The 25,970-nt window shown below is 50.5% G+C and overlaps 3 protein-coding genes across 3 annotated transcripts; 2 read left to right on the forward strand and 1 right to left on the reverse strand.

Annotated features, from left to right (window-relative positions):
- Positions 1-4,234: 4,234 nt before the first annotated feature.
- RIPK3 (receptor interacting serine/threonine kinase 3) lies at positions 4,235-7,847 on the forward strand. The gene is made up of 10 exons (XM_080926983.1): positions 4,235-4,392; positions 4,621-4,764; positions 4,870-5,179; positions 5,527-5,678; positions 5,801-5,847; positions 6,028-6,195; positions 6,302-6,369; positions 6,584-6,925; positions 7,032-7,080; positions 7,547-7,847. Exons 1-10 carry the CDS (start codon positions 4,373-4,375, stop codon positions 7,675-7,677), a joined length of 1,431 nt encoding a protein of 476 aa, XP_080783109.1. The 5' UTR covers positions 4,235-4,372; the 3' UTR covers positions 7,678-7,847.
- Positions 7,848-8,813: 966 nt separating this feature from the next.
- On the forward strand, positions 8,814-24,192 carry ADCY4 (adenylate cyclase 4). The gene is made up of 26 exons (XM_080926570.1): positions 8,814-8,950; positions 9,120-9,310; positions 10,762-10,959; positions 11,058-11,219; positions 11,800-11,949; positions 12,688-12,836; positions 12,912-13,023; positions 13,578-13,705; positions 13,839-13,997; positions 14,195-14,327; positions 14,505-14,678; positions 17,811-17,845; positions 17,958-18,044; positions 18,206-18,275; positions 18,712-18,809; positions 19,472-19,556; positions 19,666-19,803; positions 20,448-20,558; positions 20,792-20,976; positions 21,168-21,252; positions 21,651-21,809; positions 22,416-22,562; positions 22,828-22,935; positions 23,056-23,170; positions 23,454-23,578; positions 23,655-24,192. The coding sequence occupies exons 2-26, from the start codon at positions 9,152-9,154 to the stop codon at positions 23,799-23,801; spliced, it is 3,219 nt and encodes a 1,072-aa protein (XP_080782696.1). The 5' UTR covers positions 8,814-8,950; positions 9,120-9,151; the 3' UTR covers positions 23,802-24,192.
- Positions 24,193-24,617: 425 nt separating this feature from the next.
- Positions 24,618-25,673, reverse strand: LTB4R (leukotriene B4 receptor; the record flags this gene model as incomplete). The annotated part of the gene is made up of 1 exon (XM_080926174.1): positions 24,618-25,673. One exon carries the CDS (start codon positions 25,671-25,673, stop codon positions 24,618-24,620), a length of 1,056 nt encoding a protein of 351 aa, XP_080782300.1.
- Between the last annotated feature and the right edge of the window lie 297 nt (positions 25,674-25,970).

The following is a 25,970-nucleotide window of genomic DNA, read 5'->3' on the forward strand; positions in this document are numbered from 1 at the left end:
GCCCAGGTTGGCCTTAAACTCACTATGTAACTAATAATAACCTTAAACTTCTAGTTCCCCTGCCACCACCAGGAATGAGCTGGGATAATAGGACTCCAGGCCTGCGCTGCTGCTCCTGGTTAACACACATGCTGGGATCCAACTCAGAGCTTCCAGCAAGAGAGGAAAGCACTCCACCAAACCAGTTACGTTCCCCACTCCCTAAATCTCTTTTCTGATACATTAAAACTTATCTTTATCAGATCCTTTTTACGTGTAAAATGAGTGCAGCTCAAAATGAATCATTTTACAAACTTAAAATATATACTCTGGTGACATTAAGTAAGTTCATGTGGGGCAGGTAGGCCATGTTGGGAACCCTAATTCTTGGTTGAGATGGTCAAAGCCCCAGGAACGATGAGTGACATGGCAGTTCCGAAAAGCACCACACTTCCCCTTTGGGCATTGGCCATGCCCCATATCCCTCCTCCACAGGTAGATGTGACCACAGGTCATGCAAACTCCAGGCAGAAGCAGGATCGCCCCCAAATATGTAGACAAGGTGTTCCCAAGCCTTCAGGTCAAGCCAGTGGGAAGTACTGATTATCAGACTCCGAACCATTTCAAAAGTATATATATATAGGGGTGTGGGTCAAGAGAAAAGACACGTAAGAATCATTCCACCATCATTCCACTGCCTGAGAGCCTTTGTTCTAAAGAGCCGATAACACCTCCAATTGGGAAGACATTTTTCTCTCCTGAAGCTTCTTGTGACTCCATTCAGCCTGGCCCAGCACCCCTTCGCAGTCGGGCAAGCTGAGCCCAGCAGCAGAGGCCGCCAAACCAGTTTCTCCCTTTCCGTTAGCCCAAGCTCAAGCATACCAGCCAGACCCAGCGGCAGAGGTCACTCCTAGCCAGAGAGCTGTGTGGGATTTCTGGCTACAGGTCTCACACGTTCATACTGTCGCTGTTATTATCATCCGTTACTAGAACATATTTTTTAAAAAATGTGTTTTGAAGTCCCAGATAGATGGGGGGGGGGGAGTAAAGAATAACATTAACCAAAAAATCCTGTAACTACTAAAATCGCAGAGCCAGAGTCACAGCTGAGCATCTTGGTTCCCTGAAAAAGAGTCTCCTTTAAATGAGGCAGAGATAGGCAAGGCTGTAGAAAAGCTGTGTGCGAGGAGCATGGAGGTTTAACAAGCATAAATCATGCTAGAAGAGGGGGGGAAATGTAAGTGCTGATTGTATATCCTGCCAATGTAGTTTCTCGAGTGAAAAGATGACATTTCTAAAATAGTGAAAACTCACTTCCCCTCCACAGACTTAAGCATTCCTAACAGCGGAAACTAGGATTTCAGAAGCCTTGAGATGCATCAAGGAGAGGAAGTTTTCCAGCATATTTAACCCAAACCCCTGAGCATCCTTCTGAACCCATGCTGATGAGAAGGGTGACTCTCTTGTTCCAAACAGCATCTGCTACAAGCACTGCCACTTCCAAAAAGAACTGGAAGCTAGGATCCAAATAGGCTCTGTACAATGGTATTCACAGTACCATCATTTACAATGTTTGAAAAGAGAAAACCACCCAAATTCCCAGAATAGATGAATGGATACAGATGTGTGGTATAGAGTGTGCTAGAATAGTTTCAGCCTTTACAGATATTATTTAATTTTAATACAATTCAGGAACATCCCTGTTATGGTTTGCATATGCTTGGCCCAGTGAATGGCACTAGTAGAAGGTGTGGCCTTGGTGGAGGAAGTGTGCCACTGTGGGGGTGGGCTTGGAGACCCTCCTTCTAGCTGCCTGAGGATGCTCAGTCTGCTCCTGGCTTCCTTTGGATGAAGATGCAGAACTCTCAGCTCCTCCTGCACCATGTCTGCCTGGACACTGCCATGCTCTCCTTGATGATAATGGACTGAACCTCTGAACCTGTAAGCCAGCCCCAATTAAATGTTGTCATTTATAAGACTTGCCTTGGTCACGGTGTCTGTTCACAGCAATAAAACCCTAAGACAATCCCATAACAAAATTTACCTTGAAGATTCTGTGTCTGAATCCGAATGAAGTAAACCAGTCCTATAAGATGGTATGCGTTTTTTTGTTGTTGTTGCTTTGTTTTTGTTTTTGAGACAGTGTTTCTACATGTAGCCCTGGCTGTCCTGAATTTTCTTTGTAGACCACACTGGCCTGCCTGAGTATTGGAATTAATTGCATGTCTCTTTTGTAAGGCATCTGAAGTGTTCTTCAGTGAAGAGTGGAAGGGGGTGGTTACTGGGCCTGGGAGGAAGGAATGGGGGGGGGGTGACTATGAAGTTGCTCCAGAGTGTTAGCTGGAAGCTGGATCTTCCTATAAAGGACTGAATTCTAGGGCCGACTATCCAGTTATTTCTACCTCCAGCCACAACCATGCCATGGAGTGATAAAATATAGGGATCTGTTGTCGACTTTAATTTCTTTTTTACATTTAATTTGATTTTATGTTTTATCTGCAGGTAGTCTGTGACCACATGCATGCCTAGTGCCCACAGAGGACACAAGAAGGTGTCAGATCCCCTGGAATTGGAGTTATATATAATTGTGTGCTACCATGTATATACTGGGACTCAAACCTGGGTCCACTGCTGAGCCATCTCTCCAGCCACTACCTCAAATTCCATTTTACTTATTTATTTTGAGACAAGGTTTTGCTATGTAACCTTGGCTTGCCTGGAACTCCTTGTGTAGACCAGGCTGATCCTAGAGGTCTGCTTGCCTCTGCTTCCTGCAGGTTGGGATTAAAGGCATGCATCACCATTCCTATTACCCGACACTCTGACACTCCTTGTCTTGAAAAGCCTTCATCAAGAGTGTATGCTATTCTTGCCCAAAGCATGGGTCAGAGTACTTGCTGAAGGTGCCACACAAGGGAAAGGGTTGGAGGCCCTAGGTCAGACTTGCTGCAGCAGTCCCCACACAATGGCAGTAGCTCTACTGTGGGACTGGCACACCCAGCCTAATTGCAGTGCCTTGGTTAGACCTTGGGCCTTCCGGCTCCACAGAGTAGTTCATAGATCAGAAAGTCCCTACTTAGTAGCTGCTCTGGCTGAGCAAGAATTCAGAGAGAGGCTCTTCAGTGCATTACCACATGCCTCATTCCTCCGGTAGCCACCTGCGCCACAGCTAGACCTAGATAGCCCAGAGGCATTTGCAATCAATCAATCAATCAATCAATAAACAAACTAACTTGAGCTGGGGGTGGGGGGAGCAGCTTAGTAGGCAAAGCTCTTGTCATGCAAACATGAGGACCTGAACTCAGATCTCCACAACTCAAGAGGCATTGGGGACAGTAGCCCAAGTCTGCCACCCCAGTGTTCCTACAGTAAGATGAGAGACAGGAGAACATTAGGACAGTCACACACTAGATAGCATTAGGTACGCAGTGGAGAACCTATATCTAACATGGAGGACGGTTAAGTCCGATATCTCAAGTTGTTCTCCGACCTCCACTCACACACCATGACAAGCACCCCACCCCACATACCTGGCCGTGCACACACACAAATCAATTTTAAGATAAATAAATAAGCCAAGCATGGTGGTACACACCTTCAATCCCAGCACTTGTCATGAGGCAGAGACATATGGCTCTCTGTGAGTTTGCGGTCAACCTTGTCTGTGTATCGAGTTCCAGATCAACCAGGGCTACATAGAGTGAACTTGTCTCAAAAAAATTTTTTTTTAATAAATAAATATCGGCTAGCTTGGTGGAGCAGTTCTAAACTATTTCCATACTTACTTAGCCACACTATTTAGACTGTAAGTACTTGGGTTTCCTCATCTATAGAGAAGAAAATACAGTTGATCTAAGGTTTAAAAAGCCAGTATGTGTAGCTGGCCCAAGACAAACCTTTCTAGGAGCATTACTCCGTGATCTTAGGAGATCTGAGCCTAGGACCATAAAACTCTCCTGATCTCCATCCTCCCTTAATCAAAACGAGGTTGGCAAGGGGTGGAGCTAAGGGGTCCAAGAAAGCCTGGCTGCTGTGGGGAGTTCTGGATGGTGAGAACTCCTTTTGTTGCACACGCGGTGCCCAGTTACTCAGGTGCAAGCAGAGTAACTTTTGCACTTTCGAGGCAAGTGCACAGGAAATAGCCCCAAGGTTTTGCTCGGCCCACCCCAGGGGGCGGGATCTCAGAAAGTCTTTAAAAGGGAAGTTGTTCCGTCACTTATTCAAAGTCCGGGGGAGCGACCTGGGAAGCGGAATTCGGGGCCTGAACCTCCGTGCCTTGACCGATTGGTTGCTTCCATTGCGGACCCTGCCTTCCCTCAGTCCAAACTCTCAGCCGTAAGTGGTTCCAGCTCCATCAGTGTACACACAACTCCTGGAAGGCGCTAGCTCCCCGATGTCATCTGTCAAGTTATGGTAAGTGGGGAGTAAGCTGCGTTTCCGGCACACCACACAGGTTGCCCGGGGGTACACTCAAAGGATGCCTTTGCTGAGGCGAGGGACAAAGCTGGGGGTGAGGCGGGCAGCAGTGAGAAGGCTGGACACGCTGCCCACGTGCAGTCACGGAGGAATCTCGGCGCTTGGGAGACAGAGGATGCGCTGACCTGGAGGTGGGCCCCCTACTGGACGAGAACCTTCTCTCAGGCAAAACGGTGCGTCATCGGTGCCTGTCGTGCTCCCCGAAGAACTACAGAAACTAGAGTTTGTGGGCAAAGGCGGCTTCGGAGTCGTGTTCCGGGCATACCACAGAACATGGAACCTTGATGTAGCAGTCAAGATCGTGAACTTGTGAGTGACCCCAGCTGCAGGCAGGGTGTGGTCAAGGAGCCTGGATGAGGCAAGGTTGGGTTCTTTGAGAGGCCAATCCAATTTTGGCCCCTTTTTGGCACGTAGGGAGAAGATATCCAGAGAGGTGAGGGCTATGGCGAATCTTCGTAATGAGAACGTGCTGCTCCTCCTGGGGGTCATTGAGAACCTCCAGTGGGACTACGTGTCCGGGCCGGCTCTGGTGACAGGATTCATGGAGAATGGCTCCCTCGCAGAGCTGCTGCAACCTACATGCCCTCGGCCCTGGCCTCTCCTCTGTCGCCTGCTGCAGGAGGTGGTGCTGGGGATGTGCTACCTGCACAGCTTGAACCCTTCACTCTTCCACCGGGACCTCAAGCCCTCTAATGTTCTGCTGGACCCAGAGCTCCACGCCAAGGTCAGTCCATCTGCAACCTAGTGCGGGGGCTTAGGACCATGTTGATACCCTCGGCTGTCCCTCTGAATTCAAGACCCAACTAGGTGACAAGACCCAACTGAGTTTTATCTCTAGTCATAGCAGGTGGCCTTCCTTTCCGCCCTGAATCAGTTCCACAGTCTTAAAGCCCGCCATGGACCCAGGCTGACTTATCTCAGGCCTACCCATCTTCTGTTAAGGTCTCAATGACTTTACCTTTCCTCAGGTTCTCCATACCACTTTCCAAATAGCCAAGGCTGTGTCTTCTCAGGGCAAGAGAGGGAAGATCTCTGGCTCCCTTCATCTAACACCTTCCCTTTCCTTTGCAGCTAGCAGATTTTGGCCTGTCCACATTTCAGGGAGGGTCACAGTCAGGGTCAGGGTCAGGATCCAGAGATTCAGGGGGCACCCTGGCTTACCTGGCCCCAGAGCTGTTGGCTAATGTCAACGGGAAGGCTTCTAAAGCAAGTGATGTCTACAGGTAAACTATCCACCCTCAACACACTCCAAATGTCTATACCTATTCGGGCCCTTCTAAAGGGTATGATATGGGAACATCGTCTTACCAGAGACCATCTAAGCCTCCACTTTGTGTCTGTGCAGCTTTGGAATTCTCGTGTGGGCAGTGCTAGCCGGAAGAGAAGCTGAGTGTAAGACTCAAAGTGGACCCTTAACTCAGGTGCCTGAAAGCACCTAAAACCCCAAGAGCCCTCCCTTTTACCCTGACCTACTAAGAGTGCCCTGTTTCTACCCCACCTCCCTGCTTCTGTCTGTGATACAATAGGGTGTCTCCTCATTTCATGAATCCCTTTTGTTACCCCCAACTCCAGTGGTAGACAAGACTTCACTGATTCGTAGAGCAGTGTGTGACAGACAGAGTCGACCACCACTGACAGAGCTGCCTTCAGACAGCCCTGAGATGCCTGGCCTGGGGAGACTGAAGGAGTTAATGATGCATTGCTGGACTGCTGAGCCCAAAGACAGGCCATCCTTCCAGGGTGAGTTAGCCATCTCTCCAGCAACTAGGATAGGACTGGGTCTTCAACAGGGAGCTTTTCCAAGGAAAGGAGTCCTACTCACACACAACTCGCGGTTGTCTTTCAGACTGCGAACCAAAAACCAATGCAGTTTACATCATGGTACAGGATAAGGTAGATACTGCTGTCTCCGAGGTGAGTCTCTAACACTGCCTTCCCACCCACGAACTGTTCAGGGACATCACAAGTGGCCCCCATAACCATCCAGCTTATCTCCACTGGTCACCATTATTTAGCCCTTGACTGTCATTCCTGTTCACCTCAACCCAGTCCTTAGTCTCCAGAGACCACTGGGGCTTACTCTGGCCGCCCCCAGCTCCTGACACGCAAGGTCCCCCTGTCTGCACAGGTAAAGCATTATCTGTCTCAGCACAGAAGCAGTGACAGAAAGTGGTCTGCCAGAGAGCCAAGCCAAAGAGGTATAGAAATGGATTGCCCAAGAGAATTCACAGTTTCTGAAATGCTGGACCACCTGCATTTGGAGGAGGCCTCCGGACCACTTCCTGGAAAATTCATAAGCCTTCCTGAGAGAGGAGCACAGGAATCGTCAATTGGGAATGCCACACCAGCAGGGACAGCTTCTGACACCATGGCTGCTACTCCCCAAATTCCACATATTTTACCCTCCAGAGGCACAACACCGAGGCCAGTCTTTACTGAGACTCCAGGTCCTGACCCCCAAAGGAATCAGGTGAGGTACTGGCAAGACTGGAACATGCCCTCTTACCAAGGAGAACTACTTGGTGATGAGATTAGCCCCTTCAGTAGAAACCCTGAGAACCCTGTGTTGTTTGCAGGGAGAGGGAAGACACGGCACTCCTTGGACCCCACCAAATCCAATGACAGGTATCTATTCTTCACCTTGTTGCCCTCCCTGCTCAACTCTCCGATCACCTTCCCCAGCACCTATCGATAGACTCGAGTTACTCTGGAGGTAGGAAGGAGTGAATTGAACATCTAACGCAGCCTGTCTCGTTTAATACATGAGGAACTTGACACCCACCAGGAGAGAAACCCACTGAGGTGGCAACAAAAGTTGGGATCTGCGAGTTTTCCCCAGCACCAAGTCTATGGGTCCCCACCGTCCCTTAATTGCTTAGGAAGTTCAGGGAGTTCCCATCAAAGACACCCAAACAGCAGGCACTGCTCCTTTGAGCTTGAAGACTGATTCTGAAGAGCCAGGGCTCATACTGAGTTTGTATTCCCCAGGATGAACAGAAGATGTCACTGCCCCTCTCCCCAGAGTGCTAGCTTGTCAACCTTTCCAACCTTTGAACCCTCTCACCACCACAACCTCCTTTTCCTCTTAAAGGGCCACAGTCTGTTGTCATCAGCAACTGTTCTGAAGTGCAGATCGGAGACAACAATTACATGTCAGTACAACGAAGAACTGCTTTTCCCAAGAAGAACCCAGAACAGCTTGGCAGGGGGAGAGGCTGGTAGCCCTTCCACAAGTAGGCTTCCTCCTACAAGAGCTTTAAGTGGGAAATGTACCATTTAGAGTGGGGATAAAAGCACGTTCTGAGCAGCCTGGACTGGCTAAGACAATCTTTGCCATTTCCTGTAGCTCACAACATTCTTTGACAGTTAGGCCTACGCCCAGACTGACTTTTGACCTGTCTCCAAAAAGTCAATAAATGCAATATGTTGACTATGAGTGAGTCTGAGGTGTCAATCCAGGGCATCGGGGATGGACATCCAGGCGCTGGGAAGAGGAGATGGTGTTACAGGAAAAGACGATCTGGGGAAGAGATATAGGCAGTCTCCTGGCTCATAAGGTCAGGGTCCAGCTGGTGGCTGGAAGGAACCAGTGGCTTGGCTCTCTGATGCTCCAATCTCAGGGTGGGGTACTTCCTCCAGCGCTCAAGGCTGATACCACCCTAAGCCTAGGCTGACAGGACAGAAGTTGGAGTCACACTAACCCTTTTACTCCTTGATTTTGAGCACTGGTGAAGGAAGGTGTCTCAGGAAATTCCAAGGCACCCTAGGCTCTCTAGACCACTATGCTACTGCCACACAGACTTCCTGTGCCTTGCTTTCTAGGCATGGCAGCAGTTTTATTTTGGTTTGGTTTTCTGGAGCTGGGGTGGGGGGGGGGGCGTTTGTTTCTCTGTATCCAAGAATTGATAACTATATTCAAGAAAGAGGAGCCCCAACCCAAGGAGCTGGAAATGACCGGACAGTTCACACTTGGCCACACCAGAGGGACCAAGAGTAAAAGAGAAATTGCCCTCACCCACATCCCGGGCCCCAGCTGGTGCCAGGACTCTTCCCCACCCCCACCTCCCCCCAGCTTTCTCCCAGGATTTTCTTGGCCTCCCGACTTGACACAGCCCCTTTGCTCCCCCACCCCATTACCTCGTGTTTCTCCCACGGCCCACATGCTCTTCATCAAAGAAAGAGGGAAGGTGGTGATTAGCGAACGCAATCTGGGCATGGGAAGCAGCCAGGGGAGACAGGCTCCAGAACGGGAAGGGGCCGGACTGTTTCGCAGGGAAGTGGGAGGGGGCCTTGGCGCCAAGAGGGAAGTGCCAGTCGCCCAGCCGGCCCTGAGCCACTAGCAAAGCAGTGAGGGTGAATGGCAGCCAGCCCACCCAGGTTCCCTCCTGGAGCTTAGCTTTGCTGTGAGAACTTCAGGAGCTTAAAAAGCAGTGAGTGGATGGTGGAGAGGGAGTCTGGCCCCTTTCTCTTCAGCTCCAGCCAGGATACCAGCACGGTATGGTTTGTGGGAAGGAGAAAGAAGTCCTGCCACAGCTGGGAGCCCTATGAGAGAGCACCTGGGGGGGGACCCCTATTGCTGCTTAAAAACTTAGTGGCTTGGGTGAGGGGTGGGAAAACGCGGTGGGACGGGCTGGGTCTTTAACTCAGCGCCCTGTGGTCCCCAGGGCAGGGGCTTCGGGCTGGGGTGGGGGAGATCATGGCCCGCCTCTTCAGTCCCCGGCCTCCTCCCAGCGAAGATCTCTTCTACGAGACTTACTACAGCCTGAGCCAACAGTACCCACTGCTGATACTGCTTCTGGTCATTGTGCTTTGTGCGCTCGTGGCACTGCCCATCGTCGCCTGGGCCAGCGGCAGGGTAAGATGGGCTAGGTGTGGGAGCCTGCTCGAGACAGGGGCTGGGGACATTTGCAGATCTGAGATTCGCGAGGTCTCTTAGTTAATAATGTCTTTGCTGGGAACGGAGAAAGACGCATTGAACCTCGTCATGAATTGTGACTCTAGGAACATGCGCTCTGCCCTCTAAGCTTAGTCTCTGGGTCTGTACTAGGAGGTAAGTGATTCCCGAAGGCTTCTCACTGTGTTCTAGAGTAAATCCAACACCGGATTTTCCATTTTTCCAGAGAGGAAACTCTATTCACCGTCCCTGGGGAGATTCGTTTCCGGGCATTTTCTCTCCAGATTTGGGAATATGGGGCTGCTAGCTGTGCCCAGAGACTTCCAAAAGACAGTTTTTGTCTTTCTCCACCATTTTTTTTTTTTTTTTTCATTTTCGTTTAAGCAAGAAAGGTGAAATACTCTGCTCTGAGTTTCCCTTTTACTCCTTGGAGGCAAAGTAAGGCGAATTACTGGGCACAGCTAATCCCAGTCTACCCCAAGCCTTGAAAGAGGAGGGATGAGGGGTAGGGTTGGACTGGGATTTATAGGCTAGAACTCAGTGCTGGGGTGGCAAGGGGTTGCAGAAACTTGTACTGTCTGGGTAGACATTTATGAAGTTTATTGGCATGACTTCAGGAGAAAGGATTCTTCCTCCCGAGCACATTAGCCATTCGGGTGACATTCCCTGGGGAAGCCAAGAAGATGCTACTGTTCCCTTTAACCATGGAATAACCAGGCAAGTCTAGAATCCCAGCACTTGAGAGATGGGGACAGGAAGATCAGGAGTTCAAATTCCTCAGCTGCAGTGAGCTGGAGACCAGCCCAAACTACATGAGCCCCCTGCCTCAAAACTAAACAAACAAACAAGCAAAGACACCTGAGATGCAGGAAGAGTGGGGGCTTGCTAATAGCCAGGAGTAGCCAGGTCTTCTGGGTAGCTCTCCCTGGTCCCACTGCCATGCTTGAGATATGTTAGGTTGAGTCAGGTGGGACTGTTGACCTTCGGGAATAGAACAGGAGGGTTTTAGAAACATCTTTTGGTTCAATCTATTGTGAAAAGCAGGCATCAAGGACCCCTGGTGTGTGTGTGTGTGTATGTGTGTGTGTGTGTGTGTGTTTCATTCATTCATCTAGTTTTGTGTGTATGTGTGCCAAAAAAAAAAAAAAAAAAAAAAAAAAAAAAAAAAAAAAAACAACTCAAAGGCGTGAGCTCTCATCTCTCACCAGGTGGATTCTGGGAATTAACCAGAACATCAGGTTTGGTGGCAGGCACCCTTACCCACTATATCCTCTCATTACCCCTATATTCTTCGTATGTGTTTCAGACAGTTTGCTGAGCTGGTTTGAAGGACACCTACCTTGATCCTTCTCACCTGAGAGAACTTCCAAGTATCTCCTCCCAGCCTGGTTTCAGATATCTTTTCCCCACAGGAGCTGACCTCAGACCCAAGCTTCCTGACAACTGTGCTGTGTGCTTTGGGCGGTTTCTCTCTGCTACTGGGGCTCGCTTCCCGGGAGCAGCAACTGCAGCGATGGACACGACCTCTTTCTGGCCTCATCTGGGCTGCATTGCTGGCTCTGGGCTATGGGTTCCTGTTCACTGGGGGTGTGGTGAGCGCCTGGGACCAGGTAGGAGAATCTCAGCCAAGGGCTTGGGGGAAGGTGGACCTCAAACTTAGACCATATGCCACACAACCCGGGCCTTCACTTCCCACACCCTTCTCCAGGTGTCCTTTTTCCTCTTCGTTATCTTCACCGTGTATGCCATGCTGCCCTTGGGCATGCGGGATGCTGCGGCTGCGGGGGTTATCTCATCCCTCTCTCACCTGCTGGTCCTTGGACTGTACCTTGGGTGGCAGCCTGAGTCGCAGAAGGATCTGCTACCACAGGTAAAAATGCAAGTGGTGCAGGTCGGGTGCCCAGAGCTGGCTCAGCTGCTTGAAAATGCTTGTGAGCATTTGCTGAGCTGAGACTCCAAGGCAAGGGCTCAATCCCTCTAGAGCAGGATCCAAGCTCAGCTAACACCCCTCCCCATAGCGCCCTCTTGTGTCGCTTCTACATCAGCGTCGTTGGCTACCATTCCTGCCTTAGCCAGAAGGGGGCACTATAGCCATGGGGAAATCAGTCAAGATTCTCTTGCAGGAAGAGAAGTAAAACGTGGAACGTTCATGGAAAACGGGAATCAGAACTGGAGTAGTTTCTTGCAGCTGGAATGGGCTCGGGAGATGAATATGGTGGAACAGCATTCTAGGCAGAGGAAATATACATGCAAGATAGCTAGGCCTAAGCGGCCAGGTTGGTCCCGCAGCCAAAAGTCTAAAGCAGAGAACACAGAGGAGAAAAGCCACCAGCTCTCCTGGATAGATGTCATAGAGTGGCTCCAATTGTTCTGAGATACCTAGATCCTTAACCCGGAACCACTAGGGTGGGAGGAGTGGTACAGTTTCTAAGCCTGGCCTTTGCCCACAGTTGGCAGCAAACGCGGTGTTGTTCCTGTGTGGGAATGTGGTGGGAGCGTACCACAAGGCCCTGATGGAGCGAGCATTGCGCGCCACATTCCGGGAGGCTCTTAGCTCTCTGCACTCACGCCGGAGGTTGGACACTGAGAAAAAGCACCAGGTCAGTGGGACCTAAATGGCAGGAAGACACAGCAGCCTCAGAAAGAACAGCTTTTTAGCGCCTTCATTCTGAGTGGTTCTGGGTAATTCATTTGCCTTCCTCAAGTATCTTCCTCCTTTTATACGAACTGTGACTGTTGTCCAACCATGGAAAAGTGTTGCTAGGTACCAACTGAAGCCCAGTGGAATAGCTGAGGGTAAGGCTGTTGGTGTACAAGCCTGACAAGGTGAGTTCAGTTCCTAGATCCTAAGTAAAGGTAGACAGAGAAAACGGTCTGCAAAGATGACCTCTGACCTCCACCCATACACGGTGGCACATGTGCCCACACATGCCATAGTGATACAATTAAATCTTAACCGGGTAAGTGGTGCGCACCTTTATTATGAGCTCTTGGGGGGCAAGGGCAGACATAATATGTCTCCGTAAGTTTGAGGCCACCCTGGTTTAGATAGTGAATTACAGGCCATCTAGGGATACACAGTGAGATACTGTCTCAAAACGATGGTGTTGATGATGATGATCAAAGTTATTAAAGGATTTCAGATTTAGGTGTTGATTTTAGTCCCTAAAAGTGACCAGGACAGATTGGGGTGCTGGAGTCCTGCTGGGTGGACTGGAAAGGTCGGGGAGCTACTAGTAGGTAGCACGTAATATGTGAGAGTAATTTAGTGGTCTAAGGTTCTTGGCTATAGGGCACAGCAGGGTAGGAGGGGTGTCATTCACAGGGGCCTTTTCCAGGAGCACCTCCTCTTGTCCATCCTTCCCGCCTATCTGGCCCGGGAGATGAAAGCAGAGGTCATGGCGCGGCTGCAGGCTGGACAGAGGTCACGGCCAGAGAACACAAACAACTTTCACAGCTTGTATGTCAAGAGACACCAAGGAGTGAGGTATGAGAGAAGCCAGCTGGAGGGGAGGGACCCTGGGCTGTGGCCCCGGCCCCAGTAACAGCTCACCCTGCGCAGCGTGCTGTATGCTGACATCGTGGGCTTCACTCGGCTGGCCAGCGAGTGCTCCCCCAAGGAGCTGGTGCTCATGCTTAATGAGCTCTTCGGCAAGTTCGACCAAATTGCCAAGGTCAGAGGGGTTTCCCTTTCCACCCAGGGGCCTCAAATACCGTATGCTGGGGGGAGCCTCTTGCAAAGAAAGCACCCATCTTCTGAGAAGTCTTACACTGGAGCCAGGACAAGCTCCCAAATAATGCAGCCGTAGGAAGCATTCACAAACACTCCCACTCAGGAAACTGTCACCATCCCTGAGAGACCTCTCCACATCTGGCATCCTCAGCACAGTACCTCCGCATCTGTGCAGAGATTTCCAGACATTCTGCCCTTGGGAGGTCTTTCCGGGAAAAATTCCCATTCCCTCTAACACTTAGACACGATGGATGGAAACATATAGCTTGGGGTTTGCCTCTATGCCCCGCATCCTGATTCTGATACTAAGGCACCGTACAGATACCCAAACTGGGGAGAGACATAGACACTCCAGGGACGCCATACATCCGACCTAGGCATTCTAAACTTCGGAAGTTCTTCAGGAACACACAGTTGCTCCCCGACTTCCCAACTCCCTCCTACCCCTCTGGCCTCTAACCAGGTTCCTCTGCACACCCACACACATACTCTCAGGAGCACGAATGCATGCGGATCAAGATCCTGGGAGATTGTTACTACTGCGTCTCCGGGCTGCCCCTCTCACTGCCTGACCACGCTATCAACTGCGTGCGCATGGGACTGGACATGTGCCGAGCAATCAGGTCAGCTCGGGCGTGTGAGCAGGAGAAACCGAGAGCAATAGCGCCGGAGGGGATGTGGGGTGCAGGGCGGCGGGGTCCTCCTTGGGAACAGGAGAATCGTGGCAGCACTAAGTTTGTCCCACACTCTGCTCAGGAAACTTCGGGTAGCCACCGGTGTGGATATCAACATGCGTGTGGGAGTGCATTCAGGCAGCGTTCTCTGTGGAGTCATCGGGCTACAGAAGTGGCAATATGATGTCTGGTCCCATGACGTCACATTGGCCAACCACATGGAAGCAGGCGGTGTACCGGGGTAAGGCTTGGAGCCTGGGACAGCTGTCACAAATGGCCAGTTGAATCTCTCCCTTAAGCCAAGTACAGGGAAATTCTGAGGTGTTGGGAAGCTCTCCCTGTAGCATGGGTCTTTCTTGAAGAAGACACAGCTTTGGAATGGGCTCTGAGGGAAACTAAAGGTCTTTCCTCCTGACTCTCGCTCTTCCTTCCTTCCAGACGAGTGCACATCACGGGGGCCACACTGTCCCTGCTAGCAGGAGCTTATGCTGTGGAGAAGGCAGACACAGAACTCCGAGACCCATACCTTCGTGAGCTTGGCGAACCTACATACCTCGTCATTGATCCTCGGGTAAAAGCTCAGTTTGATTCTCACAGATTAGACCAAACAAACCACCTCGTCAACAAAGCCGGTCTTTTCTTTTATGCCCGAAACAGAGTTGCTACATTGTGATGTGGGTGGAGCAGGCCTGTAAGGATGTGGAAGTGGGGAAATATCTCCATTTGACTCAGACTTCCCATGTCCCAGGCTGAGGAGGAAGACGAGAAGGGCACCGCAAAAGGATTACTGTCTTCTCTAGAGGGGCACACCATGCGTCCGTCACTGCTGATGACTCGTTATCTGGAGTCTTGGGGTGCAGCCAAGCCTTTCGCCCACCTAAGCCATGTTGACAGTCCTGTATCCACCTCCACTCCACTTCCGGTGTGTATACCTCCATTACATGCCCCACGTTTAGGGGAAAACAGCCTCCACTGTCCTGAGGCTCCACCCCCAGCCTCCCTTCACCCACAGTGAATCACTTGGTAATCTGTGGCCTTCCTGAGCTGCCTGGTTGCCCCAGTTCAGGCTTTCCCTTCCCTCCCTTTCAGTTTACTTCAAGTCCCCGTAGACACCATGTCCACTGCGCCTCAACCTCCCTTTCCCCTGTCACCCAAAGGAAATAGCTACCTATGCCCCACTTCCTTCTGATACTTCCTTCTGATTCAATGTTGCCAGCCCACCAACGGATGCCTCTGTCAGGGTCTACTACCACAGTTTCCTATTTTCTTTAGTCCTTCCCAAAGTTAAGTTTGGGTGGGTTAATGCCTCAACTCATCACTTACACACAAAGCAAATGAGGCAACAGCAAAGAATTGCTCCCGGCCTTGAAGAAGAAAGGTGCTGTGAGCAGAGGAGAAGGAGCCAGCTTACAGCTTATCTGGATGAAGCTAGGGCAGGGCCTCTTACTGAACCTATTTATAAGACTTGGAGGTAACCTGTGACCCAGCCATAGTGAAGGTTGTTGAATCTTTTCCACCCACAGCTTCTCGGGGTTGGTGCTTAGGACAGAGCCAGGTCATGTTCCTAAAAGCATTAACCTCAGCATACTCTCCCCTGCTTTTTTCTCCATTTACCTCAGCATACTCTCTCTTGTTCTCTCCATTTACCTCAGCATACTCTCCCTGTTCTTCTCTCCATTTACCTCAGCATACTCTCCCTGTTCTTCTCTCCATTTACCTCAGCATACTCTCCCCTGTTCTCTCCATTTACCTCAGCATACTCTCCCTGTTCTTCTCTCCATTTACCTCAGCATACTCTCCCGTTCTCTCCATTTACCTCAGCATACTCTCCCTGTTCTTCTCTCCATTTACCTCAGCATACTCTCCCTGTTCTTCTCTCCATTTACCTCAGCATACTCTCCCTGTTCTTCTCTCCATTTACCTCAGCATACTCTCCCCTGTTCTCTCCATTTACCTCAGCATACTCTCCCTGTTCTTCTCTCCATTTACCTCAGCATACACTCCCCTGTTCTTCTCAGCATACTCTCCCTGTTCTCTTCATTTACCTCAGCATACTCTCTCTGTTCTTCTCTCCATTTACCTCAACATACTCTCCCCTGTTCTCTCCATTTACCTCAGCATACTCTCCCTGTTCTCTTCATTTACTTCAGTATATTCTCCCCTGTTCTCTCTATTTACCTCAGCATACTCTCCCCTGTTCTCTCTATTTACCTCAGCATACTCTACCCTGTTCTTCTTTCCTCCCAAACTTGCTCCATACCCCAGCCACCTTTCTGAAGCTCTTCTAGAACATTCTCTCCCAGAACAGCCTGGTTGGGTTTTTGAGGCATCTTCAGAGACTTCTACGTTACATTCCCTCTCCTTCCTTTTCCACCCAGTAGAAACAATTCTCGGTATCAGTAAACAGTGGATTCTCATGGGCACTGGAAGCAGTAGCTCTAGGAAGGGCTTATTCTAAACATCAGCCTAGTGAAAGAAGAGGTCATAGGGGTTAAACAAGCGGGAGGAAGAGGAAGGAAGACTCCAGGAGCCCACACCCTGTTGCAGAATGAGGCCTCGAAGGTGCAAAAAGAGTAGCATGTGGAGTTGGCCACAAGCCCAAGGCCCATGAGACAACCTTGCGTGCCAGTCCAGCAATAAAAAGACTCACCAGAGTGTTGTTGTGGATGCCAAGAGGTGTCAGAGTTGTAGGACAAGCACAGCTTGTTTGAGTGTGTCTCTTGATTGAAGTAGGGCCTCATCAGCCCTGAAACTGTCCTCTGAAGTCAGTCAAATATTAGCAATTCCAAAATTGACCATTCAGTCTCTTTCCCCCTCTGTATCATGTATCTTAAGCTGGCTTTGAACTTATTATGTAACCATGGAAACCTTGAAGTTTCTGATCTTCCTACCTCTGCCTCTCAAGTGCAGAGATTACAGGTGTGGTCCACTACACCTAGTTTTGTATGCTGCTGAGGATCAAATCCAGGGCTACTTTAGGCTAACATCTGCTTACTCCTAACAGCGTGCAACTTTGGAGGCAGAACAGTATTTGTGCTGAAATGTTCCATCCAAATGCTGTTCCTGTCACTGTTTTGTTGACTGAGACAAGACCACACTATGTAGCCCAACTGAAAGCAACTCTCCTGCCTCAGGCCTCATGGGTGCTTATACTAGTGTCTGACACAAACCTGTCTCTCTTGTTTTGTGAATGCTTGAATGTGAGACACTGTTATAATTCCTGAGAAGATAGAAATTAATAGATATTTTTCTGCTTTCATATAACTTATAGGCATGAAGGAATAGGTTCAGAAGAGCCAAGCCTGGGCATCTATGTGTACCTGGATCCCAGATCTCATTCTCCCCTTCTCCTCCTCCTCCTATACATCCAAGTTTGATTTGCGATCCTGTTCCCATCAAATGAAGCAAGGAGGGTAGGAAAGAAGAAGAAACAGTTTCTTGTACTGGTCTGGGGCACACAGGACATCCCTTTCTCCCTCAATGGATGCTCTTTTATGCGTAGCCATTTTTATATTGTGTGCCCCTTTGGGTGAGAAAAGAATGGTGATGTGGCTACAATCCGGTTGATTTCCCTTCCATACCTTGTCAGCTGTCAGCTCAGCATAGCTGATTTCATAAAAGGTCAGAGATGGGTCAATATTTTCTGTATAGTCATTTTAGTTAAAGCCAATGAATTCTTTTAGCATTCAAGGTTGATGGAAAAGTCCCTGCCTTTAGAATCTATGGTTTTCAAAGAGACACAGAACTAATGTCCACCCAAATCTAGAGAAGATAAAGGATTTACCCATTAAGTGATGTTCTCCAAGAGGAAAAACAATGGCTTTAAAGATGCTGAAAGTCTATAGAGTTATGAAGAAATCTAGTTTAAAATGTTCCTTTCTGGGTAACTGGGCTTTAGCATAGGATGGGATGAAAGCTATTAGAAACAGAAGAAATGGCCGGATCAAATGCACAGGGTCAAGGACATATGTAGAAAACGTGATCAGGTTCACAGTCTGTCTTGGTGAAAAGAAAATACTCACCATCCCCCCACCGCGTGGTGTTCTCTCCACAGGAGAAAGCCTTCAGCCCCCAGTGGAGCCTGGACCGGTAAGGAGACCTCATCTTTGACAGTAGGGCACACTGGGTGAGTCCTCCCAGGAGGACTGCTTTGCTTTGTCTGGGCACTTTTGAGGTAACAGGCTTGGCTGTCACTGTGCAGGAGTCGCACCCCCCGCGGGCTACATGATGAACTGGATACTGGGGATGCCAAGTTCTTCCAGGTCATCGAACAACTCAACTCTCAAAAGTATGGAAACCAAGGACCCGAAGCCTCTGGTGTGGTGTGGCGGAGGAGAGTGGGTGCTCCCCTTAGGGTCTATTGGGAGTCGAGGAGCTGTCCTAGAGAAAGACCTTCCTGAGGACCTCCACCTGCCCTGTCCTGCACTTACACCCCCTTCCTCACACCAGACAGTGGAAGCAGTCCAAGGACTTCAACCTCCTGACGCTGTACTTCAGAGAAAAGGAGATGGAGAAACAGGTGAGCTGGAGATGTTCCAGGCTTGGCCCTTGCCCATGGGAAGGTTTAGGACGTCTATCCCTACCGGCCTTCCCCGGGTCTGCATAGTTTTTGACCCTAGGATGAGGGGATTGTGCCTCTCACAGGAAAGTCATGTACAGGCCAGTAAGTAGGTGGCAAGGGCAGAGGGAGGTCGGGAGTTCAAGGTCATCCTCAGCTACACAGAATGTCTGAGACCAACTCAGGTTACATGATTTTAAAAAAATGTCGTCTGTAGAATGAGTTATCTTGGTAGGTAGTGAACCCAGTGGGGACATCTTGAAGAAAACTAGCAAGGCTACATAGCTGAATTGGAGGGTGGAAAGCAAGATGGGGACCCACCCCTTGCCTGGGGTTGATACCATCCTGGCCATGCTCAACACCAGTACCTTGTCACCATCCACCCCTTTGCCTCCAGTATCGGCTGTCTGCACTCCCCGTCTTCAAATACTACGCTGCCTGCACCTTCCTGGTTTTTCTGACCAACTTCACTATCCAAATGCTGGTGACAACCAGGTGAGATAAATTCAACAGTGGTGCTGCCTCTTCTGTGGAGAGCCCTTTGCCCTTCCTGACCCATGACCCATACTGTCTTCCTTTGGTACCTTCCCCTGCACTTGGCTCACCCACATCCTCCGGAGAATAGGTACTAATCAGTCCTTATCTTAACGCACATCCCGGGCTGGGTTTGTAACTGGGTGGCAGAGAGCCTACATCCATTTCGTGAGGCCTTAGGTTCAAACCTTGAGCAACAATAACAAAAAGTACATCCTGACCACCTTTAACCCCTTCTATCTTCAGACAGTAACAGCACACCCCTCCTCGTGTTGTCTTCTTATCGAGAGGCCCGAATCTCCCAGAAAATGGCTGAGATCTAAGATAAGCCCTCAAGCATTTAGAGGGCTAAAGGGCTCCAGCCCAGAGGTTGATCTGATTCAGCAAAGGCATTCCTGTGAACCCTCTGCCTCCTTCAATGCTATCCAGACTATCCGTTCCTATTGCACTGAAATACTGCTCTAGACTGTTCAGTTCCCAGAGCATTATATCCTGCCTTGGACACACCGGTGGCTAGTCTGGACACCTGAGATGCTTCCTGTCTCCCAGCCAGATGTCAGGCACAGTCCCTCACAGCAGAGCCCATCCTGGCACTTCAAAGCCTCCCTCTTGTCTTCTCTTAGGCCCCCAGCTCTGGCCATCACCTACAGCATCACCTTCCTTCTCTTCCTTCTCCTGCTCTTCGTCTGCTTCTCAGAGCACCTGACGGTAAAGAGGTCTGGGGATCGGGGGCATGGCAAGCTGGAGCCCTGGCCTTGGCATGGCCCGGAGACGGAGCCCCAGCCCCGCAGCCTTCACACCCATTCTCCTTCCACAGAAGTGTGTCCAGAAAGGTCCCAAGATGTTACACTGGCTGCCTGCACTGTCCGTCCTGGTGGCCACACGGCCAGGATTGCGAGTAGCTCTGGGCACAGCTACCATCCTCCTGGTGTTCACTGTGGCCATCGCCAGCCTGGTGAGGACAAAGGGGGTCCTTTCTGTCACCATCAGGGCACACTGTACCTGTTGGGGGTTGGAAGGGAATCCCCTGGATATAGAACAACAGTGAACTAAGACTTGGGGATGCTGAGAGGAGTGTGTGTGTATGTGTGTGTGTGTGTGTGTATACCATACCCCAAGAATAATCACTGTTAACACTGAGTTAAATGTCCTTTCTGTCTTTTCTGCCTCTATAGGCATACATCTTTTTTTTTTTTTTAATTTAAGCTTTATTGGATAGTCTCTCTGCATACATCATTCTTAACTTACTTGGATGAGTTTACAGAACATATCATTGTTCCTAGAATTTAATAGGAATCAGCCCCCAGGCAAATCACAAAACTAACTAACTAAATAAAGGGATGAAGGCAGGAAGGTGGCCTGGAGTGGTTAAATAGTTAGCAAGAGCTGACGGTGGTGTGATGACACACTAGCATTCATGACAATGCTCACAATCCCTCCTGCCAATAGGGACCCATCTGGAGTTCTCTTTACCAAGCAGGAGTAGCAGAATATGCCCCTTTGAGGAGACTTAACCCATCCCTAGTTCAGGTGCAACCCAGCCGAAACCTCCTTTGTGCCCAAGGCATTTGCTCCCCTTTGACTCATGTCTTTCTGTAGCTCTTCTTACCAGTGTCACCAGACTGCCTTCTCCTGGCTCCCAATGTGTCGTCTGTGGCTTCCAATGCTTCCTGGGAGCTGTCAGCATCCTTGCCTCTCATCAGCATACCAGTGAGTGTGTACAGCCCGGGGTCTCCTTCTCCAGACCCCTCCTCAGTAGTCCCCAAATTCATAAGCTAAAGAACACTCTACCCAAGAGACATCAGTCATATCTAGTGTGTATTTCTGTAAATGACAGCCCTGTTTGTCCAAGAACCCCTGGAAGAATGGGGACCCTAGGCATTCTCCCAGTACATGTAGGGGGTGTGCCTGCTGACTTCTGACCACCTTTCCCGGCCCCACAGTACTCCATGCATTGCTGTGTGCTGGGTTTCCTCTCCTGCTCCCTTTTCCTGCACATGAGCTTTGAACTGAAGCTGCTTCTGCTTCTGCTGTGGCTGGTGGCATCGTGTTCCCTATTTCTGCACTCCCATGCCTGGCTGTCCGACTGCCTGGTTGCCCGCCTCTATCAAAGCCCTCTGGACTCCAGGTATGCACAGCCACATGACGCGCTTGCTCTAGCCCTCAGGAGTGTGGCTAAGATAGGACACAGCAGACTGCCCTTACCCCACAGACCTGAACCACCCACAACGTGAAGGGGAAGGGGTGCTGAGGGCTCTGTGGGTACTGGAAACAGGAAGGCCAACAGGGCAAGTAACAAACCCAACTCTGATCTCTCAGGCCAGGGGTACTGAAGGAACCAAAACTGATGGGCGCCATCTACTTCTTCATCTTCTTCTTCACGCTCCTTGTCCTGGCTCGGCAGGTACATTGTTTACCTCAGTCTTCCAGGGATTCCCTGTGAAGGGCTGAGGCTGGGGCCCCGTGTTGGTAATTTGTGTTGCTCACCTCAGGGCTGAGCTCAAGTAATCCATCCACTGGGAACATCCAAGAGAGACTTCCAACTCATCTTACTTCTCAACTCTCTAAATACCTCAAGTTCTTACCATCACTACCCTCCCCTCTCCTACCCCCAGATCTAAGGAAAACCATGGTAACAAAAAAAAAAAAAAAAAAAAAAAAAAAAAAAGTCTGCTGTTGGTTCTGTAGAACCTAATTTGAAATAGACCTTAAAAGCCATGTCTCTCCAGGACAGCTGTACCTCGAACTTTACTTCTAAGCTGTGTATGGGGACTATTAGGGGGCACTTCTCTATCTCCCCAGAATGAGTATTACTGCCGCCTTGACTTCCTGTGGAAAAAGAAACTGAGGCAGGAGCGAGAAGAGACTGAAACGATGGAGAACCTGACCCGGCTACTCCTGGAGAATGTACTCCCTGCACATGTGGCCCCCCAGTTCATCGGCCAGAACCGGCGTAATGAGGTGACTCCCAGCCCCACACTCCAGAGCCCCAGATGCCACTGGGGCTAAGCTTGGATGAAACTTTTGGAACTTACTCACTCTTCCTGGGGTCCCCGAAGAGTGGGTCAGTTGCCTCCCAGGCCCTGTCTTGTCAGAGCATAACCTTAGACCTTGTCCTTGGTGACCACAAGATCTGTGCTTCAAGTTTTTGTTGAGAAGGAACATCTTTTGGACTAATAATTCAGTGGTAGAGCTACCTACTGTGTAGAAGGCCCATGGCAGGGAACAAAGAACGGGAGGGGGGAGGAAGAGGAGGGAAAAAAGCAAGCATCTTTCCAAGTCACAACCACGCCATTCCTTTCAGAAGCCTAGTCAAACAGTGCTGGAATTGTCTAAAGAACAGTTTACCCATCCCCCCAGCTCCGCAGTACTCAGTATGGTAGCTGTTAGCCACATGTGGCCATTCAGGCTTAAATTTTAATCAATTAATTAAAATAAAAATTCAGTTCTCTGCAGCTTACCGGGTAAACTCTGGCAATGTGGAATACTCGTAAAAGTATCCCCCTGTGAAAGGCATGAGGCTGCTGGCTCGGGAGCTGAGTCTTACCCCCGCCCTCCTGTCTGTAGGACCTGTACCACCAGTCGTACGAATGTGTCTGTGTCCTCTTTGCGTCCATCCCTGACTTTAAGGAATTCTACTCTGAATCCAACATCAACCACGAGGGGCTGGAGTGTCTGCGGCTGCTCAACGAAATCATTGCTGACTTTGATGAGGTCCAATCTCTCGTCAGCTCTACCTCACACTTCCCTCTCCTGACCATGAGGCCTAGCCTACTCCTCCGACATCTCTGACCCTCCCTTGTCTTCCAGTACATGAGCTCTATCCCTTCATTGCTCATTACCAACAACCACCTCCTTCCCACCGTCATCTCCAGCCCTACGAACCTGGTCCCTTAGCCTGCACAGGCTTGTGGCAGGCTTTTGGAGAAGGGATGGTAAAAGCAAGAGAGACAGGAAACACAGCCTCTTTTCTCTACAGCTGCTCTCCAAGCCAAAGTTCAGCGGAGTAGAGAAGATCAAAACTATCGCCAGCACCTACATGGCAGCCACAGGCTTGAGCGCCCCCTCTGGACAGGACACACAACAGGTACAGTAGCCTCTCCAATCAGGCCCATTGTGGGCTTCCAGCGGTGGGCTCACTCACAAGGTGGACTTTTGTTTTCTGTGTCCCCATTGGCCCGTCATGGCGGATGGACCCAATTACCAGGATGCTGAGAGAAGCTGCAGCCATCTGGGCACCATGGTGGAATTCGCAGTGGCCCTGGGATCTAAGCTGAGTGTCATCAACAAGCACTCGTTCAACAACTTCCACCTGCGTGTGGGTGAGGGACCTCCTTTGCTGGCACAGCATGGTACCTCCTCTCTCCTCCCTTCACTGGCTGCTCTCTAGCTCACCCCTGGACACCCCTCCTCTCCTCAGACATACTCCTTGGCTGAAGCATAAAACTGCTAGTCCAAGAGCTAAGAAAGTCACCCTTTCCTTCCTTAATCCACTCTCCTACAACCCCACAGACCACCTTATAAAACCACCTGACCTTTCCATTTCCCCTAATCTTTCTCTCCAGCGTGTCCCCACTCCCCCCCAAAGTCCACATTTCTTATCAGGGTTAAACCACGGACCAGTAGTAGCAGGGGTGATTGGGGCGCAGAAGCCACAATACGACATCTGGGGGAACACGGTGAATGTGGCCAGCCGCATGGAGAGCACAGGAGTTCTCGGCAAGATCCAAGTGAGAACGGTTGGAGGTGTGGGGCAGGGGACAAGAAAAAGGCCGCTCTATACGCCCTTACACCTCCCAATTGCAGGTGACTGAGGAGACAGCGAGGGCCCTGCAATCCCTGGGGTACACGTGCTACAGCCGGGGCGTTATCAAGGTCAAAGGCAAAGGGCAACTCTGCACCTACTTCCTGAACACAGACCTGACACGAACTGGATCTCCTTCAGCATCGTAGACCCTTGAGCTCCCCTCCACTGAGATCTCAATAAAATGTCTCCGGGCATCTGAAGCCTATATCTAAGGCACCATGTCTTCCCTGCCTGTCTTCCTAGGCCTCTCTTTCTGGGGGATATATTTTTACTAGGGTTTGCTTCTGAGGGATGACAGGTACTGATATCCAGAATTCTCGACGATAGCATCTGATGATCAGAGTCCCCAGTGAGACTTCCTTGGGAGACAGAGAGAAGAAAAACCGTCTCCCAGGACTCAGCGGAGAGGATGAAGCCCACTGGTAGGAAGTTAGGTTTGAACTATCAAGGATACTCACCCTGGACGTCAGCAAAGACATTTCACAAGAGCTGGTTTTCTCAGAAGGTCTTTGAGTCACGACTCTGGAGTGATGATGAGCTTGCACATAGAGTTTTCACAATAAACTCCTTCAGGAGTCAGTGGTGTGTTTCTTGACGTCGGACGTAGCTGACCTATTTCAGAATTAGGAACACAGGGATACCCGTACATCCCTTCCAAAATTGTAATCGTGGGGAAACCAAGGAAATGTTGAGAGGGACTTCACCAGAGTGGTACCTCTCTGGGACCAATGAACACCTCAGTGTCTCCACAATACACACCTCACTCACAGGCTTAACCTGATTTCATACTTTAGTTTTAATCATAAAGCTGCCTGCAGAAGCCAGGCAAGAGCATGCTATCTCTCTGCCCTGACTTGCCCCATCCCTCCCTCTTTTCCGCTTAAGCCCAGTCCCCAACATGTTCTCCTCCAGGTACAGAAGTGGGTCAGGATGGGCTGTGTCATAGCCCAGCCTACTGCAGTTCACTTCGAAGACTCAGGAAGGGTGGAGGATGTCATGAAGCTGTCGGTGGGGCCGGGCTCAGGACAATCAGGTGTGGCCTTTGGGGTCTGGGTCAGAGTGCCCCCGCGGCGGGTGCTGGACACCTCGGAGCCAGTGCCCTCCAGCAATTTGACTACGAAGCCCACGCCCGCCGAACGCAGCAGGCCGCCGCCCGCGCATGCGTACAGCACCGGATTCACGCTGCTGCTCAGGAAGGCCAACGCGATGAGCACGTAGCGGGCCAGCTTCAGTCGCTGCCCTGCAAGGTTGTCCTTGCCCCAGCCGGCCAGCGTGCGACCGGCTTCCACCAGGTTCACTATGTGGTAAGGCAGCCAGAAGGCGGCGAAGGCCAGGATGATGAGTACGACCAGGCGGCCGGTGCGTCGACTGCGGCGGAAGCGCCGAGCCTGCAGCCGGCGCCCGATGTCCGAGTAGCTGGCCACCACCGCCACGAAGGGCAGCAGGAAGCCCGTGATGGCTTCAAAGAGCAGATGGAAGGCTTTATGCCCGTCGCTGGGATACATCGAGTCGCAGATCAGAGTCCTGTTGTTCCGTTTTACTGTACGGTACACAAGGACCGGTATGGCCAGCAGAAAAGACACCACCCAGATGCCTGCCAGCACCCACCGGGCAAAGGTCTTCGTACGAACCTTTTGGGACACAAAGGGGCGGGCCACTGCCAGTGAGCGGTCCAGGCTCATGATGGTGATAAGCAGGACGCTGGCATACATGCTTACTCCACACACATAGTGGCACAGGCGGCAACCGGCCACTCTAAAACTCCAGGTGCCTCGAGCCAGAAAGTGTAGGAAAAAGGGAGCAGTGAGCAACACGGCCAGGTCGGCCAGGGCCAAGTTCAGCACCAGCAGGGCAGTGACAGAGCGTTTCTGCATCCTTCTCAGGATGCTCCACACTACAAAGCTATTGCCTGGAAGTCCCACAGCCAGGGCCACAGACAGCAGGACAATGGGCAACAGAGACAGGGAGGACATGCCACCAGGAGAAGGTGCTACAGAAGGTGTAGTGTTTGCAGCCATCAAATGGACCTAGAGAGTGAAAGTGGACACACCCATGAGGGGAAAGCCAAAGGATTCTTGACACCCCCCCCCCCATCACATTAGGGTGAGTTATCTGGTCTCCACAATCAGATTTTTCAGAGGCAGCTTCAAAATATATCAGCCCATCACTGTCAACCTCATCGTCTTAAAGGCACCCGGTTGAATAGAAAGACTCATTTCCTAACCAGGCTGTGGGGCCCCTTCTTTGCCACAGACCCAGTTGCAAAATGTACAGCAGTATTTCCAAAACCTTCACACTCCTTCCCTTGAGAGACC

Source organism: Micromys minutus, assembly GCF_963924665.1.
Source record: "Micromys minutus genome assembly, chromosome: 12".
Classification (NCBI taxonomy): Eukaryota; Metazoa; Chordata; class Mammalia; order Rodentia; family Muridae; genus Micromys; species Micromys minutus.

What these genes read in the sequence shown, in the direction of transcription:
- RIPK3 (XM_080926983.1), top strand. Translation starts at nt 4,373, where the DNA reads ATGTCATCTGTCAAGTTATG. An exon ending in TAGATACTGCTGTCTCCGAG is followed by an intron (nt 6,370 to 6,583) that starts GTGAGTCTCTAA and finishes CTGTCTGCACAG; the next exon opens with GTAAAGCATTATCTGTCTCA. An exon ending in CCCACCAAATCCAATGACAG is followed by an intron (nt 7,081 to 7,546) that starts GTATCTATTCTT and finishes TTCCTCTTAAAG; the next exon opens with GGCCACAGTCTGTTGTCATC.
- ADCY4 (XM_080926570.1), top strand. Translation starts at nt 9,152, where the DNA reads ATGGCCCGCCTCTTCAGTCCCCGGCCTCCTCCCAGCGAAGATCTCTTC. An exon ending in GAACAACTCAACTCTCAAAA is followed by an intron (nt 18,045 to 18,205) that starts GTATGGAAACCA and finishes TCCTCACACCAG; the next exon opens with ACAGTGGAAGCAGTCCAAGG. An exon ending in CAACTTCCACCTGCGTGTGG is followed by an intron (nt 23,171 to 23,453) that starts GTGAGGGACCTC and finishes ATTTCTTATCAG; the next exon opens with GGTTAAACCACGGACCAGTA.